This window comes from Numida meleagris, chromosome 5 (assembly GCF_002078875.1).
Source record: "Numida meleagris isolate 19003 breed g44 Domestic line chromosome 5, NumMel1.0, whole genome shotgun sequence".
Lineage (NCBI taxonomy): Eukaryota > Metazoa > Chordata > Aves > Galliformes > Numididae > Numida > Numida meleagris.
The window spans coordinates 4,558,290-4,576,689 of NC_034413.1; the positions used below are offsets into that span (position 1 = coordinate 4,558,290).

Sequence of the window (18,400 nt, forward strand, 5' to 3'; positions counted from 1 at the left end):
AGGAGCGTGCGGAGGGAGAGAGAGAGAGAGAGAGGGAGGGGGAAAAAGAAAAAGGAAAAAAAGGAGGGGGGTTGTCGGTTTGACAAAGCTGCGGCGGCACGGGGAGGGCGGCTGGATGGAGCGGAGCGGGACCCGCGGCGATGCCCGCGCGGGGGAGGAGGCTGCTGGCGCCGGGCACGGCGGGCTCGCCCCTGTGAGGCGGTAGCGTCGCAGCGCAGCGAGGGGACGGGACGCCGGGCGGGCTCCTGCCTCGCCGCCCCGCCGCCGCCAGCCCCGAGCCCCGCGGGGGATGCGCCGCGCTGCCCTGCGGGGCCCCCAGCCCGCCCCGCCGGGGCTGCCCGCCGAGTGAGAGCGGCCGCGGAGCGCTTCGTACCCCCGTGCCGCGGAGCCGCCGCTCGGCGTCTCGCCTCGGCGGAGCCTTCCCGCGGAGCCCTCCGGCTGCAGGTAATGGCACGGCCGGGGGTGTGCGGGAGGAGGGGGGGGGGGAATGGGGCGACCCCGAGGAAGCGAGGGCTCGCGGCGCTCCCGACGGGACGGGGAGGCTCGGGATGCTGCGGTCCCACCCGGTGCGGCGAAACCTTTAGGGGACGGTGACAGCGGGGCTGAGGGGCACGGAGGGCAGCGGCTCCCTCCGGGAGCTCCGCACGGAGCCCCGAGTCCGGCGCGGAGGAGCGGGAGGTGCTGCCCCGCCGCGATGCTCGGCGGCACGGAACCGCCCCCGTCCCGCACGGGGGGGAGGGAAAAAAAAAAAAAAAGAAATCCGCGATGATATATGGGTTTAAATGCAAAACGGCGCGTTCAAACAGTGAGCCATTATGCGTTCGGTGTGAAACGCTATCAACATTTAAAACTTCATTGTCTCCTTTGTACCAAATCCCTGTAAATCTTCCACTAGCCTTTACTCATTTTCATCTGAAAAGCCTGTTTGGGCTGAATAGACAGCAATCAACAGCCTCTGGACTTCTCTCTCTCTCTGGAATGTCAATTAAAATGCAGATTTCCACCCCCCCCCTCCTCATCTCTTAGTGGTAAAAGACTTGAGAAAAACAGGATAGTCCTGGAAAGCGAGTGAAAGAAGTTCAAACAATGCGAAAGTACGGAGGCTGCCAGCCGGTTCCCATTAGTCCTCCAGAATTAATGTTTAATAGCTGTGATGCTCAGATTTGCTCGGAGATTGAGCTGGGCTGGAGACGTGTGCGTACGTATGTCTGCATCTCTGTATGAATAGATGTCAGTATTTAAACGCGTAAGGGCTCGTTGGGAAGCTCGGTGTGCCTGGATGGTTGTGGGGAAGGCTGCTGGGTGCTCGCCTGGGGGGAAGGTCCGTATTTCATTCAGATTTCGCTATTCCCCGCCTAATAGAGAGCGCTGCTAAGAGCCGCCCGATGAGCAGCGTATTGATTTGGTTAACATGCTCTACAAATTGGACTCTCCCTGGGGAGTGATAAACATCTTATAAACAACAATGGGAGTAGATTAAAAAGAACACTGAGCGTTGAATTTAATTAATGCCACTGCTGAACAAGAACTACTTGTTTGTGCGCGAGTGTGCTCAAACTGGAGTAGAGCTCGGAGGAATTTGGTTGGGCTCCCAAACCAGTCTGCGTTCCCATGCTCGTCAGTTTGGCACAGAAATTTGGGCAGGTATGTGACGAGGTGAAAATTGACTTGATGAGCGAGTGGCAAGGAGAGCCATCAATCATTGGGGGCTGACAACTCCTCCCCGAAGTGTAGGCTGAGAGGAGAGACAGAGTTCCCTTTCAAGGGGAAAAATAAACACTACGTGTGGCTTTCACTGAGTCTGAGACTCCAGGAGGGATTATGGTATTGTAGTCAGGAAGCCAGAATTGTGGAGGCCAAAAAGCATGCTGGGGCTGTGTTCCAAACATTGAGATAGAGGTACATAATTACCCAGCGCAGGAGGTCCTTGCAGGGAGCCGTCCCCCGGCGGCTGTGGCGATCAAACTATGAAAAGAATTTGGGTTCGTTTTGTCTTCGTTGGACTCCGCTCCGTTTGGGAACGGGCAGCGCTCGAACCGTGGTGGTAAAAGAGCTGGGTTCTGCGGATGGGCCCAGAGCTCCGGTTGTCGCTTTGCTCCACCTTCTTGAGCCTCGGCTTTGAATTTGGCGTTGCCCGGCTGAGGAAGGGTCCCTCCGTGCTGCTGCTGGATGCTCAGTGCAGGAGCTGGCAGCCGCCTCCAGGTGAGCAGCGCTGTCAGGTGGCCTTGGGCTGCCACTGGGGACGGGGCGCCGGGGCAGGACCAGGCACACTCTAAATGGTATTGAACGCAGCCTGGAAGTCTTGCGCTGCTGAAACGTAGGTGGGATTAATGCTGTTTAGAAAAGAGTCTGGGATATATGCTAGCGTTCTGGTATGTTTTCTTTCCGCCAAAATATGGTTAGGCTTTGCATTTATATACGTAGCCTTTAATCCGGCTTTACAGGATGATTTATGGAAATTAAATTAGCGTTACCTCCAGCCTGTTAATTAGGATTTATACCCGCTTTACAGCTGGATAAACTGAGCTGCAGAGCTGGGGCCGTAGTGCTGTGAGTCAGAGGCTGAGACCTGTCCTGGGGACAGAACTTTGGCTCCACACCTGCACTGCCCTCTCGTAGGGAAGTGTTCTGTGGGCTCTTCCCCAGTGCCTGTGAAGTGGTCTGGTGCTGGTTCTGCTGGAGGTGGAACAGTTGCAAGCTTGCGGTCTCACACTCTGCTTCAATCTCGGAAGGAGCCGCAGAGCGTTGAGCTGGGATGGGGAAAAGCTTGCCCCAAAGTGTCAGGGGTTCACCTGAAATGCTGTGTAGGAACCGTTTCCCCAAGTTGATCTCTTATAAAATCTGCTTCTGCTGACCCCAGGAGCTCCAAGGATGCCCCGCAGCACGCCTGCCCTCAGCGCTGGGAGCTGGGCTCGGGTTCCAGCCCTGAGCGAGGGGCTGACGAAGTCTGAATACACTCCTTAATGGTTGGCTCCATGAAGGAAGAACATTTGTTCATTTTGCTGAGTTCTGCATGCTGTGGTACTGCAGCTCAGGCTTCTTCTTTTTCTCCCTTCTGTTTAAGGATGAGGGCAGGAGGGAAAAAAGAGATTTTATGCTACTGTTTCTCTCAAGACCAGTGCTCTCTAAGCATCAGTTGGGTCTCATTACTTCTAAGATCAATTGTTGGCTGATTTGAATGGCTTGCTTGATTTATCCATCAATGGCGGGGTACCACCTTGTATTTTTGGGGAGGAGAATACAGTGTAGTTGTTGGGGTGAGCTGTTGGGTCGCCCTGTGAGGATGCTCTTGGTGTGGTGCTTGTGGGATCCACTAAAGTTACTTTGGCACTGTTTCTCATCTCTCTTCCATCAGCCCATGGCAGTGCTAACAAAGCACTCAGCTCCATCTATTCAAATGTAATTTTATGGGGAATGAAATGAACTTTTTTCCCCCCTGAAACATATGTATTAATAAGGACCTTTGAAAAGAGAACACTTGTGTGCACGCTGTGCAGCTGAGCGTGTGTGAGTGGAAAATGATGCTGGGGAGGTCTCGTGTGCAATTCCTGCCCAGGTTTATATGGCTTTTGATTGCTGGAACGCAGTGTAGTTAACTGGTACCAGTGTGAAGATGGGAGCCTGTTACCTGCATGGGGCGCTCAGATGTTCACAGACACCAACCTGAGGTGGAAGAGGGCACACCTACAGGAGAGCTGGAATAATTGAGGCAAAGTAAGGTTTTGTGGGCTGTCTGAGCCTAAAGAGCGTTTTCCAACTGTTATTATAGTGGAAAACTACTGAATTATTGAAACTTCAGCTGCCTGCGGAGCTGCCTCGGTGAAGGAATGAAAAAGCTTACATAAACCTTCAAACAATAACAAGAATATAATTTGTATAATTGTGGCAATTTTGCAGCGTTAGAGGTTATGTGTCTGTACATGTGTGCGCCTTTATTTTTTTAAAAACTGTATATTTTTCTGTCAGTAAAATCGCTCTCTAAATACGTGCTGAGAAGTGATTTTGTGAAAACAAGGAGGACTTGGTTACGCCTCAGGTGATGATGGAAACTGCTAACAGAAAATGAAAAGTCACTCACTTTTCACATATTCTTGAAGCTGGAAAACTATTTTTCCCATCCTCCTCCTCCTCCTCCCCCCTTCTCCTCGGCTCTGTTTGGGGCTTTGTGGGGTTTTCTTGGTTTGCATTTAGGATGGTTTTGCTGACAGCATTTAATCTCTCTCCCTGCAGCCGCCGCTGTTCCCAGTGAGGAGGAATTGCCCTGGCCGAAGGCACTGCGTTCTGTCCATGCTCCTGTAGAGGTGCTCAGATGGGATTAAAGTCCACATGGAGATATGGAAATGGACCAGGAACTTACTCTAAAAAGATGGTCAGCTGGGATTCGGGTTGCCTTATCTGCCTGGTGGTGGTCACCATGGCTGGACTTTCCCTGGCTCGACCGTCATTTAACTTAGTTGTCGAAGATGCCACTTTGGAACCCGAAGGTAAATCATTCTAGAGTACTTAATTCTGCAAAAGGAGTTAATTTAAAATACGTCAACATCTCAAATTGAAGTCAACAGCTTTACGTGCGTTGGTAAATAGAAGGCAAGTAACAGATTTGCCCTCAAGAGTTGTTTTCCAGCTTTTCCTATTCACATGCGGACTGTGTTCATGCAAGCGTGCGTTTATTTAATCTTGTGCAAGCAGTGGTGTCAATGATTTCACTTGGGACTGTCATCGCGTTGTATAATCACAGTATACAGCTGAAAGTTTTCAGGAATGGGTCTTTAAGGAAACCTGTTGCACTTTACGTACCTGTTATGTACTGCTCAAGGAAGGACACTGCTGGATATCTGTGTGTCACTGTGATTTGAGCATACCTGGAAAGCTGGGAGGGAAAAGAAATGCCAGTTGTTCTTAATCACGCGCCCTGATTGTTTAGCTTTGCAGGGTACTCTGCAAAGGCAGGTGTCACAGGCGTATTGGTGTTTGTAGCTGGTTGCTAGACATTTCCCTATTGTTGTTAATATCCAAGAGCAATCAGTGCGCTGTCTGGATCGCAGGTTCTGGAAGTGCACATGAGGAGATCTGAATGGCACGGAGAGATTACTGCTGTGAAAGCAAAAACTAATTGAAACTTTTGCATTGAAAGAGACGTTTTGATAAAATCTCCTACTTTGAGCCTGCACCTGTTGGTATGTTCTTGTAGGTTATCCCCTCCTCAAACTTTCCAAAGTGTTTTTCTTTGTAGAGCTAAGGAAGGGTTGCTTTTCTTTTTGTCCTGAGCTGCTTGTATTGTGATTTTATGAAGAGTGTAGGATCATTTCTGCCCTCTGAACACCCTGGGGAAAAGCAAGGCTTCTTTCATACAGTTTTACTTGTCATTCGGAGGGGTGATTGCATTTCTAGTATCTGTCAAAACAGTGTAATAACCTATAAACCATATTTCACCAGGCAAGCTTTCTGGGGGGAATTCGGCCTTTCTGTGTCCTCCTACCCATGTCCAGGGATACAGCCTTGTTTTTATTTAATCCACTTTCATGCAAAACGTATTTGTTTCTATCCACTGCCTCTAAAAATAGACGTCACCAGCTAACGCATTTTTAGAATCTGTTCCAAGTACATTTTTATTGATGGCAGGGGAAAAATTATTTAGAGACGATGAGCCCTCCTCCCTAGCAAGCATTCCTGAAAAAATGGATGCGGCGTAGCAGTATTGTCATCTGTCATGGACAGAAACTGTTGATAGCAAAGCCTTCTTGGTTTGTCCCCTCCTCTTTTGAAGGTAACATGAGAATTTGAAAAAGCTCAACTCTCATCACCACTTACTGTGTGATTTGTTAATTGCACATCTGGTGCCTTTTTGGCTTTTCAGAGGAGTGACAAAATCAGGGATAATTCTGGTTTCAGATGAGCTGTTTATAGGGAGGACCTCTGGTTTTGGGGGAAAATCGGGAAGAATGTGATTGCATGAATCGTGCAGGCAGAAGAGTAAAAAATCTTTTATGTATGCTTGTTAATTTGGGGGGGAAAGAATTAACAGTTTTCTTTTAGAAATATGCTTCTTCCATGAGGAATATCCAGTGGGTGAGGATCAAAGTGTAAATTGCTAAAAACTACTGAAAACTTCTTCCCTGGGCAGGAATGTTAACTTACATGAGATAATTTTCGTTGTGGGAACTTGAATCATTACCAAAAAGGGGGAAAAAGAGCTTCTAAGTTAATGGTATAATATTAATGGTATAATAAGAGCTTTTATGCTGTAGAATACAGGCAGTTGTGTGGGATTTATATCTGGGATTTGGGAAATAAAACCTCTTTTATGTACTTTGTTAAACCTTTCTTTAAAAAAAAAAAAAGTACCCAGTCTTTACTGAATCACCTTCATTGGTCCCATCACTGCCACCCACAAGCTCTCTGCGCTGAAAGGAGAACAAAACGCTCTTTTAAAAAATCTCTTCAAAGACAAAGCTGACTTTTATTGTTGTTATTTTTTTTTAAATTTAGTAAATGCCAAACGTTTCGGTCACAGCTAATTTGGGGTGGTCAGGTGCTCCAGAGATGTATGCTTTTGGTAGGGTTGCCGACTGAGCAGTCAATAGAGCAGTGACATTTCGGACCAGCTGAGAAGGTCGCCAGGGCTGTGACCTTTTGTGACATACTTTGATCTGTTCCTTAGTCTTCCTTCGTGGACATGCCCTGGATTTTGTCTTTTTTTTGGTGCTAAGTGCTCGTATTGTTGATCTTTATTGTCTTAATGACTCAGAATATTCAAGAAGCTGCATGCAATGTTAACAGGAATTGAGATTGTGGCTTTTGTTCCTTTGACTGTAATAAATAACCCCTGGTTGAAATACAGAATCTCTGAGCTAAACACAACTTCAGGGACACTGCAACCACTTTCTTCAGGGTCTGTAGTCAAGTACGTGCTTTAGCACAAGCAGTATTCATCTCTGGGGTTAATCAGCTGCATAGCTGTGTGTGCATGTGTACTGAGGTGCTTTGCTTTGTTACCTGCAGTATATCTGATCCCTCTGGAAGCAGCCTTCTCCAAGCTGCTTTCATACAGTGTCCGGCTCTGGATCTGATCTGTGACCATTCACTGTTACTCCGGGATGTGTAAAAATATTTATGCTGAAGAGGGTATCTTGAGCCATAGTAAACTATAGTGTCAATACTGATATCATGGATGCTCACTCAGGGCTGGATCCTGGGTCTGTTTATTGTTGGTTGCGGTGCTTGCTTGCTTATGCTTTGATGGTAAGATCAAGGCCGAGGTGGTGTGAGCAGAAGCAGGACCTGTATGAGCTAGTTTGAAGACTGTCAGCAATCGATTTCTGCCTTGCATTAAGTGTTTACAGATATGTTTTTTATCCCGGGGAGCACAAAGACTTTCTGCTTCTAAATATTTAGAAATGAGTCTGCCCCAGCGTGCATAAAGGAGCCATTCTCTTTCTGTGTACCCAGCCCGTGAAGGCCTTTGACAGCCAACGTTACAAAAGGGCTTTGACCGCACACATAGGTTGAAGGGTTACTTTGTGAACTGAATAATTAGTTTAGACATAAATTTGATAAATAGCAAGCTCTCCCTTGACCTTTCCTTGCCCAGGCTGTGTGTTATCGTTCTGCTGGGCAGCTAATTTAGCCTCTTCCCCATCTAGTGACACTGGCCTTGGAGTGCCCGCTCGGAGCCCTCGCCTGGTGCAATAACAACGTGTTTCAGTTCTTTTAATTTAGGTCAAATTTCAAAGGACTAATTTAAGCTTTCCACAAGGGACAGCCTAATTCTGTGTCCTGTGGAAAAAAACATCAGAGTTTAAAATGGCCCTCAACGCTTGTCTGGGAGTCTGCTAGGAGCTGCAGAGAGCAAGGCCTTCTGTAATGGGCTGTGTGCTGATGGTGGACTCCAGAGCGACTAACAATTTGTCACCTGAGCTTTACCTCAGTTTATGGACACTGAACAACAGACAAACACGTTCAATACAGCACCCAGAGGAGCGTGGAACTTTTAGTAAACACGTTGCGTTATCTGCAGGCTTGAAGGTTAACGTTGCATGTGGTCACAGTGTGGTGAGATGATTGGGGATGCTTCGTTAAGCGTTGTGCCCGCCTGATGAGGTCATGGGGTCCTGCAGGGTGTCTCTCAGGGACCATGCAGCAGATGGAGGGAGGGCTGTGAGGCAGTGGGATGTCTGCTGCCACCCAGAGCAGTGTGCCCACACGGTGCAGCCTGGCCCTCTCCCTGCCAGGGGCTGTAGGGCCCAGATGCAGCCCCGGGTTGGGTAGGGAAAATAATGCAAAAACATCCAACCAGAATTCCCTTGCAATGTTACAATTTTCAGAAGAGAAATGCCTAGAAGTTATGATTAATGCTTCAAACTGATCAGTTAAATCTGAGGGCAGTTATTGCACCCTGTTACGGAGGAATGTGGCATCCCCACAGATTCAGGTGTGGGTTGGATGCCCACTTAGACATCCAATTCCATAAGTCATTTGGCCCAGTGCAGGAATTGCTAGCTGAGATTCTGGGGAATTGGTCAGGTAGTCAGATTTAATTGGTTTTAATGTGTCCATTCTGCACTGAAAATCCACTGTCCTTCAGCAGCACCATGGCCTGGAGCTGCAGGCCGACAGGCCGCGGGCATGGCTGTTATTTGTGTTTGGTGTTGGTAGATGCTTCAAACTGCTGACGGGTCAGCATGGCAACTGTTTTGCAAAGCAGCACAAATAATTGGATATTTCAGACTTATCTGCCAATTTAATAATCATATTTTTTTGGTGTATGTATGTGTGTGTGTGGGGTGGGGGGGGGCTAATTTTCTGGAATTTGATTCCCTCAGTGTTTTTCGGAGCCAGAAGATTTTCAAACATGCCGAGTTTTTTTTTCTTTCTTTGACCGACTCCAATGGCAACACAGTTTTTTAATTTTGAAATAGTCGTTCCTTGGCAGAGGACGTGCAGTGAATTTCAGGCTATCGTAACTTTTTACAGGCAAGTTGCAAGCCTTTGAGAGCTGCATTTACAATGGAAATGCTGACAGCTCTGGTTATGCAAGGTTGTGTATGCATGAGATGATGGACTGTTGTGGTGTTGCAATAACAACTGTCGCGTAGCCCTTAATGAGTGTATGTCTGTATCCAGCTTCAGCAGGAACGATCGCTTTGCCTTTTAGGAAATAAATTCAAAGACAGGTTTTTTTTCTTAGTGTGAATATCAAATTTAGGTAGAGATGGAAATGCGAGAAAAAATACATAGCAACCCTTAATTGTCAGATTTTAATCTGTTAAGCATTTTGTGAGTCCTTATGTTTGAAGTTTTACAGTGAAAGCAGAGACTTTCCCCTTTGGAAGCAGTGCTTTTTAGCAATATGAATCCGTGTTTTTCAAAAGAACCGTCATTCGCTTAGGCAAGTTACATCTTGTCTCCTTGCAGTAGCACACCTGGCTTAACTAAAAGAGAAAGCTTATTTCAGTGCAGTTAAATGCAAAATCTGTGCTGAAAAGTTGCCAGAAACCCCAAGCAAGTCTGAAAAGCTGAGAGGTGTTGGAGCAGTGTGACCTGATTCCCTGGTTTTTGACCAGACCTGGTCAGATGCGTTTTTGGTCAGAGTATGGCAATCTGTGCTTGGGATGGCTGTGGGGAGCAGGGCAGCGCTCAGCACGGAGCCTGAGGGGTACATTTACTGAGTAATGTACATGTCCAGTGTGTCCTGTCCCATCTCTTAGCTATCAGCGGTGTCTTTGTAAGAAGCAACCCTGTTTTTTAGGAGCACTGAGCGTTAGTTTCCTGCTTCAGAGCAGCCAGCACCTAGCACAGAGATGTGTCCCACAGACTTCAGTTTGTGCTGGCTCACGTCCTTTCACTGCACGTCACCTCACAAATGACATTGTCTGTATCAAAGAGAGGGACAGAAGGGCGAGCTCAGTGCTGGCAGAATTCTGCTGTGCGGCTTCCTTCGGCTGCCATGCTATTTTTATTTTAATTGTATTTTTAAAATTACTGTAGCGAAAGCATTTGGTGAACCTCAGAGAAGCCGAGGAGCTCGGAGATGTGACCTACTTTAATTCCCTTCCTCGCATGCCATTGCAAGTTCTGTGTAATTATTGCTTTTCCTCCCCCACAAAAGAACTGGCTCATCAGTTTGGGACATTGACTGATTTCGAGCTGCCTCGCCTCACAAGCCGAGAGGAGGGGAAAATCCATTTGTACAAGGGGAAACAGCCTTCATTTGGGAAGGTGCCATGTGCTGGCGGACTGATGAGGAGGAAAGGGAGGATGAGATGTTGGTTGAGGAGGAGAAAATCATGTTTGTTTTTTTTTCTTCTCCTCTCCCTCTTAGTTTTCCGTGAGTTAGTTTGGAACAGGGTTCTGTGACATCGTAGTTATCACCTTGGACTTTCTCCCGGGGGGCTCGTCCAAGTTGTGGCCAAGTTTAAATGGGATTTGGGGCTGGATGCTGCAGCCAGGCGTGCTGTAGCAGTGTGCACTAAGCAGGACGCGTCTGTAGGAGGTGGTTCCACCACTGTTGGGTGGAAGAGAAGTGGATCAGAACACCGTGCTACGACTCAGTTCTTGCACACAATAAAATGGTGTGGTATTAAAAAAAACCAAACAAATAATTACATAAGGTTCACTATATTCTTTAGGATGGCCTGGAGAAGCGCGCTGGGCCGAGGTGAGCAGCTGGCAGGACCGGGCAGCCAGGCACCGAACCAGCTCTGCCAGTTTGCGAAGTGCCCTGCTCAGTGTCTGTGTTGCAATGTTTAATTTGTTTCAAGAAAAGCAACATTTATAATTGTGAAGGCTGCTTTAGGCCACCCAGCTGTTTTTAATAATAATTTTTTTTTTTAAAAGTTTAAATGTTGAGTAGTTCCTGAGCTTGGTTGTGTTAAGCATTGTTTAATCACGAAAAATAGCCACGCTTAGATCCTATGGTGTCGAAGTACCCAGATTCAGCTGATGTTGTTTACTCACCCGGGCAGCACAGGTATTTCAGCCGTGCGGGATTAGCACGGAGGCATTGTAATAAATCTGCGGTGCGTGGCTGCTCGCTAATAGCCCTTCTCCTAACAATTCAGAAACATTCGAACCATCTTCCATTAGTATGGCACGGTGCCCGGGAGTGACTGCTACAATAACGAGTGACCCTGGTGTCTGCGAGTTCAAAATAACCCTTTGTGGGCCACCTGGTAGGGCAGCCCTCCAGCCTGGCTTTAACTCTGGGGCTTGCTCAGCGCTCCTCTTTGCTGCCAGGTACGTGGTCCTGCCTCGCTGTGTGGAGCTCCACTGCCCGGTGACTAAATACGACTTTCAGCTAAAAGACTTCTTTCTCCAAATCCCACCTTAGGAAGTGGGGAAGATGAATTTCAGAGGCAGAGCGGGGAATAAGCAAGATGAGACTTCCAGGCGAGCTGCTAAAATTAAAGAGGATTTGTATAGTCAAGTAAAAATGGGACCGTGTACAAAAGAAACAACTGCCGACTTGCTTATAGGGATTCTGAATAGATGTTCTCAGCCTCCAGAACTAGTGCTTGAATGTGAAATTGTGCAATTTTTAACCTCTCGGTTGTAATTTACTTCTTTTACATGTTGAATAGTAATAGTCCCAAGAACAGCCTTTGGCAAACCTGGAAAAGAAGCAGGGTTGTGTTTTTATTGTCTGGATTTATGCTATGTTCTGTTTTGTTTTTATGCTGCTCTTGAAATGCAAATAAGGGACCTGTAGAAAAGTTGTAGATGGGAATGGATGCAAGAAAATATGAAAACCAGTAAAACCCTGTTCAACTAAATATACACGCTCATACCTTTTGCCTAGGCTATTATAAACAGAGCCTTCCCAAGAGGACTATAACACTAAGCTGGACAGTGGAGTTGGTTAAATTGATTTGCTACTTGGTTGTACATAGAATATGGTCAGGAAGGTTTTATATTCTACTGTTGCTGAAAGTAAAAACAAGGAGCGAATGATCACAGCCTCTTCCTGAATTCTACCTTAACAATATAGAAGTTTAATTTCTTTTTTTTTTTTTTCCATTCTTCATTTGAGATTCTGGAAAAAGGTGATACGTTTCCTTCCCCTTTGTATTGTATAATAGATTACATGAGAAGATTCTTCTGTAATGACTCTGAAGATTAGTTAATTATTTTTGAGATTGTGCTACAGATATGTTACATTCATATTGTACTTCCCAGTACTCTCAGTTAGCTTAGGGACCAGAACTCTGTTGCTTTGTGCATCTAATGGAGTTTCTGACTTGAAATGAAATTTTCAGAATTTGATGCCTGTAACCAAAGGTTCAAATCCTGAAGATGACCTGCAGCTTCTCATCATACCCGTGACATATTAAAAGGCAGTGTAATCATTTTAGGGTTTTTGGTGTAGCAATTCAAGGTTGCGGGTGGCTTCTCGCTCCCTTGTTACCAGGCCTTTGTGCAGAAGACATACTGATGCTTTACTGCTTCTTACTGTGTCCCTTGTCTGGAGACAAGTCCTGTGCTGACTATTGTATAAAGAAGTCTTCATCCTGTAAGGAGCAGACCGTGAAGAACTGGGACAAACAGGAAGAAATCACAGGGCCGTTCCCAGCAGCAGGAGGTGGCCTCGCTGGTCTCTCTGCTGTTTACTCTGAACTTGGCATGCTCCATGTCTTCCCTGGCTTGGCTTCCAGAAGCATGAAGCGCACAGCCAAGCCCACGAGCATGTGATAGTTGGCATTTTTGATGTGTGTTATGTAGTTGTGCAGCCATAACTCAACAATCTCAGCCATAAAGACAGGTAGGAGCAAGCAGGCTACAAGTTGTAGGAATCTTAATCTCTGGACGAAGCCTGGACATGTATAATTTTTTTTTTCTGCTTCTGAGAAGCAGTCTGCTTGCTTTAAACATGGGTATGGGTTGTGAGATATCAGCATGACTGCTTTTGCAGCCATCACAGCTGGGCTGTAACAATTCGAGTACCTCATGCACCATGGGAGCAGTGGGGCTGAGGCCCAGTTTGCCCCCGCAGCTGAGTCCTACTGGGCCTGACGCAAACCCCTGGGGTTCCATCGCCCCTGGGCTACGCTGGGGAGCTACAGTTCTGAAGCTGCTGGCCTGCCAGAGAGCATGACACATAACAGATAGATGCGCTCGTCTGGGGATAACTTTCTGGTGCATCTTTGCTCTTGGCCAGGGGATCTGCCAGTGATGGAACTCTGCTGATCACCAGAATTATTTATTTTTCTAAGTCTTCAAAGCTTAGGAAAACAAGTTAGGGCCATGTAATATTTTCCCTTACCAGTGAAGACATTGGCAAGTATTTCAATTGGACCCGATTTCTTTTATTTCATTTTTCTTAATGATCTTGGTATATGTGACACTCGGTAGGCGCTGGCACAGTGCTGTAGGCCCAGAGCAGGACTGAGTGGCTGGAAGCTCTACACTTGCTGGGGTACCCTGCATGTATAACGTGGCAATGCTTGCTTCATTTTGCAAGTCTTTGCTTCCACAGCAAAAGGATTCTTTCTGTTCTTTGCATCTTCACCTCAACCCCCCTTTTGCCTGCTTTCATCTCCCATGCAGCCATCAGATGACTGGATCCTTATAGAGCAGGGATAATAGGGTTAAAGAAGATGCCAGGAAAAATGCCTGGGTTTATTTTGGAGTCTGCTGCTTCACGTTTTGTGGAAGTCGCTGTGTTTTCAAACAGAGCATCCCAGGAGCTTGTTTCAAAGGAAGAAGGGAAGACGTAGGCTCTGCCATTTTTTATGTTTGTAGCTGTCACATGTATTCCCTGCTTGTTGGTGCTGTGCATTTGATGAAGGTTTCTATAATGCCTGGATAGTTTCTATCAGATTTGAACAATTAATATTTTTAAACAGTGAAGGGGAGGAAAAAATGATCTGTGCTCTTTGGAGTGTTGTTCCTAATGACAAGAGGGTGTTTTTGTGTTTGAAAATTATGGAAGGAAGAGGAGTAGCTTTGAAAGGAAAGTATTTTATCAGAGCACAGAGACTTCCTGACTTCCTGGCCAAGGCAGAGCTGGGCATAGCTGGCAGCTAGCTGGCAGAAACACAGCACTAATAGGACAGCAGGGAATCCAGTGACTTCGGAGAAACAGATGGATGAATTGCAAACACTGTTGTCCCTCTTTGTGTAGGAGACGTGCTCAGCCTTTGTGACTTCGGTTCGCTGTTGGCTAACAGTAGTCAGTCACAGCGGCCAGGAGCCACTCTGCGTTTTTGAACCAGTGGCCACTGTTTTTGTAAGTTGAGTTTGCTCTACATCATCCTATGAGAAGGAGACATGGAGCTACTCTTAATACTAGTCTGGGACGTTGTACCATCAGCTTGTACCGGGGAGATGAGAAGACGGCAAACCTAGTTGATACCTGGGCTTTCATTAGCTCCAGAGGCGTCTCCTGCAGAGAGTGGGAAGTTTTGGTGTTTGACTCAAAGTCATTGGGATCTCTTTCTATTCAGCTTCAGACATAGTTCAATGTTTCCATTCCATGTAGCTCACCCAGAGTGGTCTTCCTCAATTCTCAGAAAAACAGCAGGGCGGGAGAAGCAGCGGGAGGAGTGTTTGCCAGCCTGGCATCTCCCATGGGGACATTCAGTTTTGCAGTGAACCTCTTGGATTCGTGACAGGTCAGGTCTGTTGACCCTTCTGGGCATGCTGTAGTGAGTGTTTAGTTATTTACTAAAGCCTTTTGAAGCGAAAGTGGCTTGATGGGATCTGAGGCTTTTGTGTTATGGAGAGTTGTGTGAGAATCTTTGCTGGGGTTAGCTATTAGCTGATTGTTTAATTATTTGGCTCTGTAACTAAGTAACTAAATGCCTTGAGCTTTAAGATAAGCAGCTCTTTGTTAACATTTTAATAAATGGAGACAACTAATAATTATTTAAAATCTAAGGAAGTATAAATCTCTCGTTTCAGTGACCAATCTTGAATAGAAACATGACTTGGAATATAATTGTGCACCTCATAATAATATTTAATAGGGCTTTCAGAATGTCCTTGGTCCTCCATTGTGGTCATGGCTTTTATACAAACAGTATTTACTCCATTTGATGGCTGGATGGCGTGAGCCATGCATGCTGTGACCGTATGACAAGCGAAGAAAAAGTTCCCATCTGTTTATTTAGCAGGGACTTGGTTTTCCATGGGGTGCTGTTCAATGGCTCCACCTATAAAGTTTCAATATGCTTACATTGTGTGCAGCACTATTACAAATAAGGATGTAGCTGGGAGTAAACAATAGCAGAAGCAATGTTCCCTCCCTTGTCCTCCAGTGTTTAAGAACGTCAACAGAAATTTCACACGTGCCTTTGTTGTTTGTTTGTTTTTTAAGGGTGACAGATAGGCGTTATTCACGTCAGTTACTGCACCTTTGCAGTAGGAACCAATGCCACAATTATAGGATTTGCAGGTGAAGTACCTTAGAGAGGAATCCTGGGCTGTGCAGAGCTCACTGAATGAAGTGTCGGGTGATGACTAGCAGTTTATGGGGATGGCTCAGGGATACAGTTTTAGGCAGAAGGAGCATAAACACACTATCGAGTCATCAGATGTGATGCCAGGTCATCAAGCCTTGCTTGGAAGCGTGTGCTCTGCTGGGCCATCTCCTCCTTCTCCTGCCTGAGATGTAGCTGGTCCTTTTCACTTAGGATACTTGGGTTTGGGAGAACTGCAGTGGATGCTGCCCCAAACACCAGAAGATGGGTGCAAGTGAAGGCTGAGCGTGGCTCATTTCCCTGGCATGCTGAAAAGATGTGCAAGTGGGGAAGTAATCCTTATGTAATCCTCGGGGGCAGCATTGCTGTGATTGTTATACAGCGTGCAAGATTTGTCCCTAAATCTTAGAGCAGTGTACAAATGGCTTGTGAAGGGTGCAGTGTCCTGGGGGAGTTGACTTTGCAGGGTACGGCTGTTTATGCACTGCTGGGATTTTTTTAACAGTTTGAACCCGTCAATTTTCATTGTGAAGCTATTGGACGGGCTAATAATGCCTCTGAATCCCACCTGTTCTCTGTTTGCATTTGGGCACCGTTTCAAACCCACACTGGAAAAGTTTATAGGCAAACATTATAAAAAGTGACAGTCTTAAGTGCTGCTACATTCTAGTTTGGCAACACAAAGGCTCACCTGAAAGAGCTCACTATTTCCAAACATGACTTCATTACTTCATGACAACGTTTGGTGATGGATCTTCTCTGATACTCCGATGAGAAAGACATGCAGGAGGATAGCATTTACTAAGCTCTAAAACCTTTATACCTACTCAATTTTTTATTCTTATTTTTTGCTGCTAACTTTCCTTTCGAAGGTGCATTTGAGTTTGGATTTGTCTTGAAGGACTTGAAGTAAAATTGGGGATAGTAATTCTAAAAATCAAGGATGAGAAGTAGGAAATTGTTTTCCTTGCAACCTGTGTGAGCATCCTGGAAGTGTCCTGGTGCTGCTCAGCACAGCCTTCAGGCAGCTGGGGGAGTTCTGAGCTGTCCTCACCCCTGGTGGCTTTAACAAAGACCTTTTAAAAGACTCTTGGTACATTTTCAGCACAGTGTAAACTCTGTAAAAGAAATGTACTTTGCAGGTGGAGTGCTTACAAAGAAGTCTTGTAAACGTCAAAGTAAATTAGCAAGCTAGTGTCAGCTATTTTTTTTTTTTTTTTTTTAGTTTTTTTTGACACTGGATTCTGAATTACAAATATTCTCCGGTATGCTCAAATGTATTTGTTTCAGATGTATGTGCAGCAACAGCCCTTGCTCCTTCTGGAAATGACATTTTGAGCAGCACAGTGCAGTACTCAGTAAAACACCTGCACTGCAGATCCGTCAATTCCCGTCTGCATCAGCAAGACTGAATAAGTTTGTAAAATGCGTGAAGTTGTATTGTAGCTTGCTGTGGGCTTCGAGATGGAGTTTGGCACTCTGGGAAATGTAGAGACCCAGTTATAAAATCTAAATCTGAGAAACCTTTTAGTGCCCATAAATGGTCTTGCTCAGGTTTTGCTGAAATGGTTCTCCCAGCCACTGCCCTGCTGTGATGTGTGCCACCTCTGCTGTCAGGAAAACACACTTGCCTTAGGGGAGGAGACTGGAGGAGCTTTGCTGACTCTGCAGGGGCTCATCCCTGGATCTGTTCTCTTTTTGCATCAGGCAAACTAACATCCAGCTCCCTGAAACTGTGCGGTTTCTGAATGAGCAGGAGGAGAAATTGGGCTTACTGCTTTCAAGTACAACAAAAGATTTAAATGCCCAAGTGTCCCTTTGGGGTTCTGACAGAGCTTCAGCATGACCGAGCACCCACCTAACAGCTAGCTTGAACCTGGCACTTGTTTCAGCCTTCTCTGTTGAAACTGTGATGTGAGAAATGAGCACATAGGAGGAATGTGGTTTTCAGGGCACGGTATTCTTAGAAGCAAGGGTGGACACTGAGGGAATATTAAAATAGGTGACTTCCAACCAACAGAAAGCAGCGTGTGCTGTATTTATTTGCACACCCATGGGAGCACAGCTGGTGTCTGTGTAGGACATGGATCAGGGTGAGAGCTGGGCAGCAGCCGGCTGGGAGATCTGACCCTCAGGAACAGGCAGAAAATGTGTTCACGCTTCTCCCCTGTATTTACTTTTCTGTCTTGACAAGGGACAAGTGACAAAAGCAGTCCCTTATGCATGACGCAGCCCGGGTGCTTCATAGGGGTGGCTTGAGGAAGTCCCTCCACCCCATACCACTGCCCCATGGGTATCCTGAACCTGTAGGAACTACAGGCAGATGTCATTTTCCAAGGATTTTTTTTTTTAAAGACTGTGGCTTGATGCTCTCGATGTTTAGTTACAAAAGGGAGCTGCTGGTTGAGCAGTTTTGCCTTGAATGTCTGGGTCTGCCACGCCTATAGAAGTTTCGTTTGTGTTCCTAGGTGTCTGCTGTGCTCTGCTTGGGGAGTTTTTTAAGTAAGGAATGAAGAGGAAAAAACATAAAGGAAAAAGTGACTGTCGCTTGGAGCAGAGTTGGCAGTGTAGAGAGCAAATGTTGAGGCTTTGGAAAAGGTGAAAACTAAAGGGCACCATATATAAGGGCTGTGTACAGAACTTCGTGTTTACTAGCTTAGTCAGTGTGGTTTTCTTGGCTATTCTTTTTCTCCAAAATAGCTCTTTTCAGGTTTGAAACAAACCCTAAATCAAAAATCAAACGAGGAAAGATAAATACTGAATTACAGACACGAAAGCTGTATTATGAAACTGAAGTTTTTGTTTTGAGCTCTTCCTGCCTCCTCCAAGCTCTCCTTGTGCCCTTAGGTTCAGTTCTCATCTTGCGGGGCCGGCTCGGTGTGGCTGTGGGTGGATTGTGACCTTGGCAGCTGAGATAAAGGACATGACAGGGGACCTATCAAAGGGGAAAGAGCTTTCTGTGTGCTTAATTTTTTTTGAAAATA

The 18,400-nt window shown here is 46.2% G+C and overlaps 1 protein-coding gene across 12 annotated transcripts in view; it reads left to right on the top strand.

Annotated features, from left to right (window-relative positions):
* FGFR2 (fibroblast growth factor receptor 2) overlaps positions 287-18,400 on the top strand; it is a 78,053-nt gene continuing 59,939 nt past the window's right edge. For 7 of the 12 annotated variants that reach the window (XM_021397736.1, XM_021397741.1, XM_021397740.1 and 4 more), the window contains exons 1-2: positions 288-444; positions 4,231-4,484. In XM_021397736.1, coding sequence (XP_021253411.1) covers positions 4,310-4,484 — 175 coding nt within the window. In that variant the 5' untranslated portion in view covers positions 288-444; positions 4,231-4,309. Of the gene's footprint in view, positions 445-1,500; positions 1,645-1,741; positions 2,203-3,584; positions 3,715-4,230; positions 4,485-18,400 lie in introns of those variants that run through there. The other 5 variants (XM_021397742.1, XM_021397747.1, XM_021397738.1 and 2 more) reach the window with 4 other exon arrangements.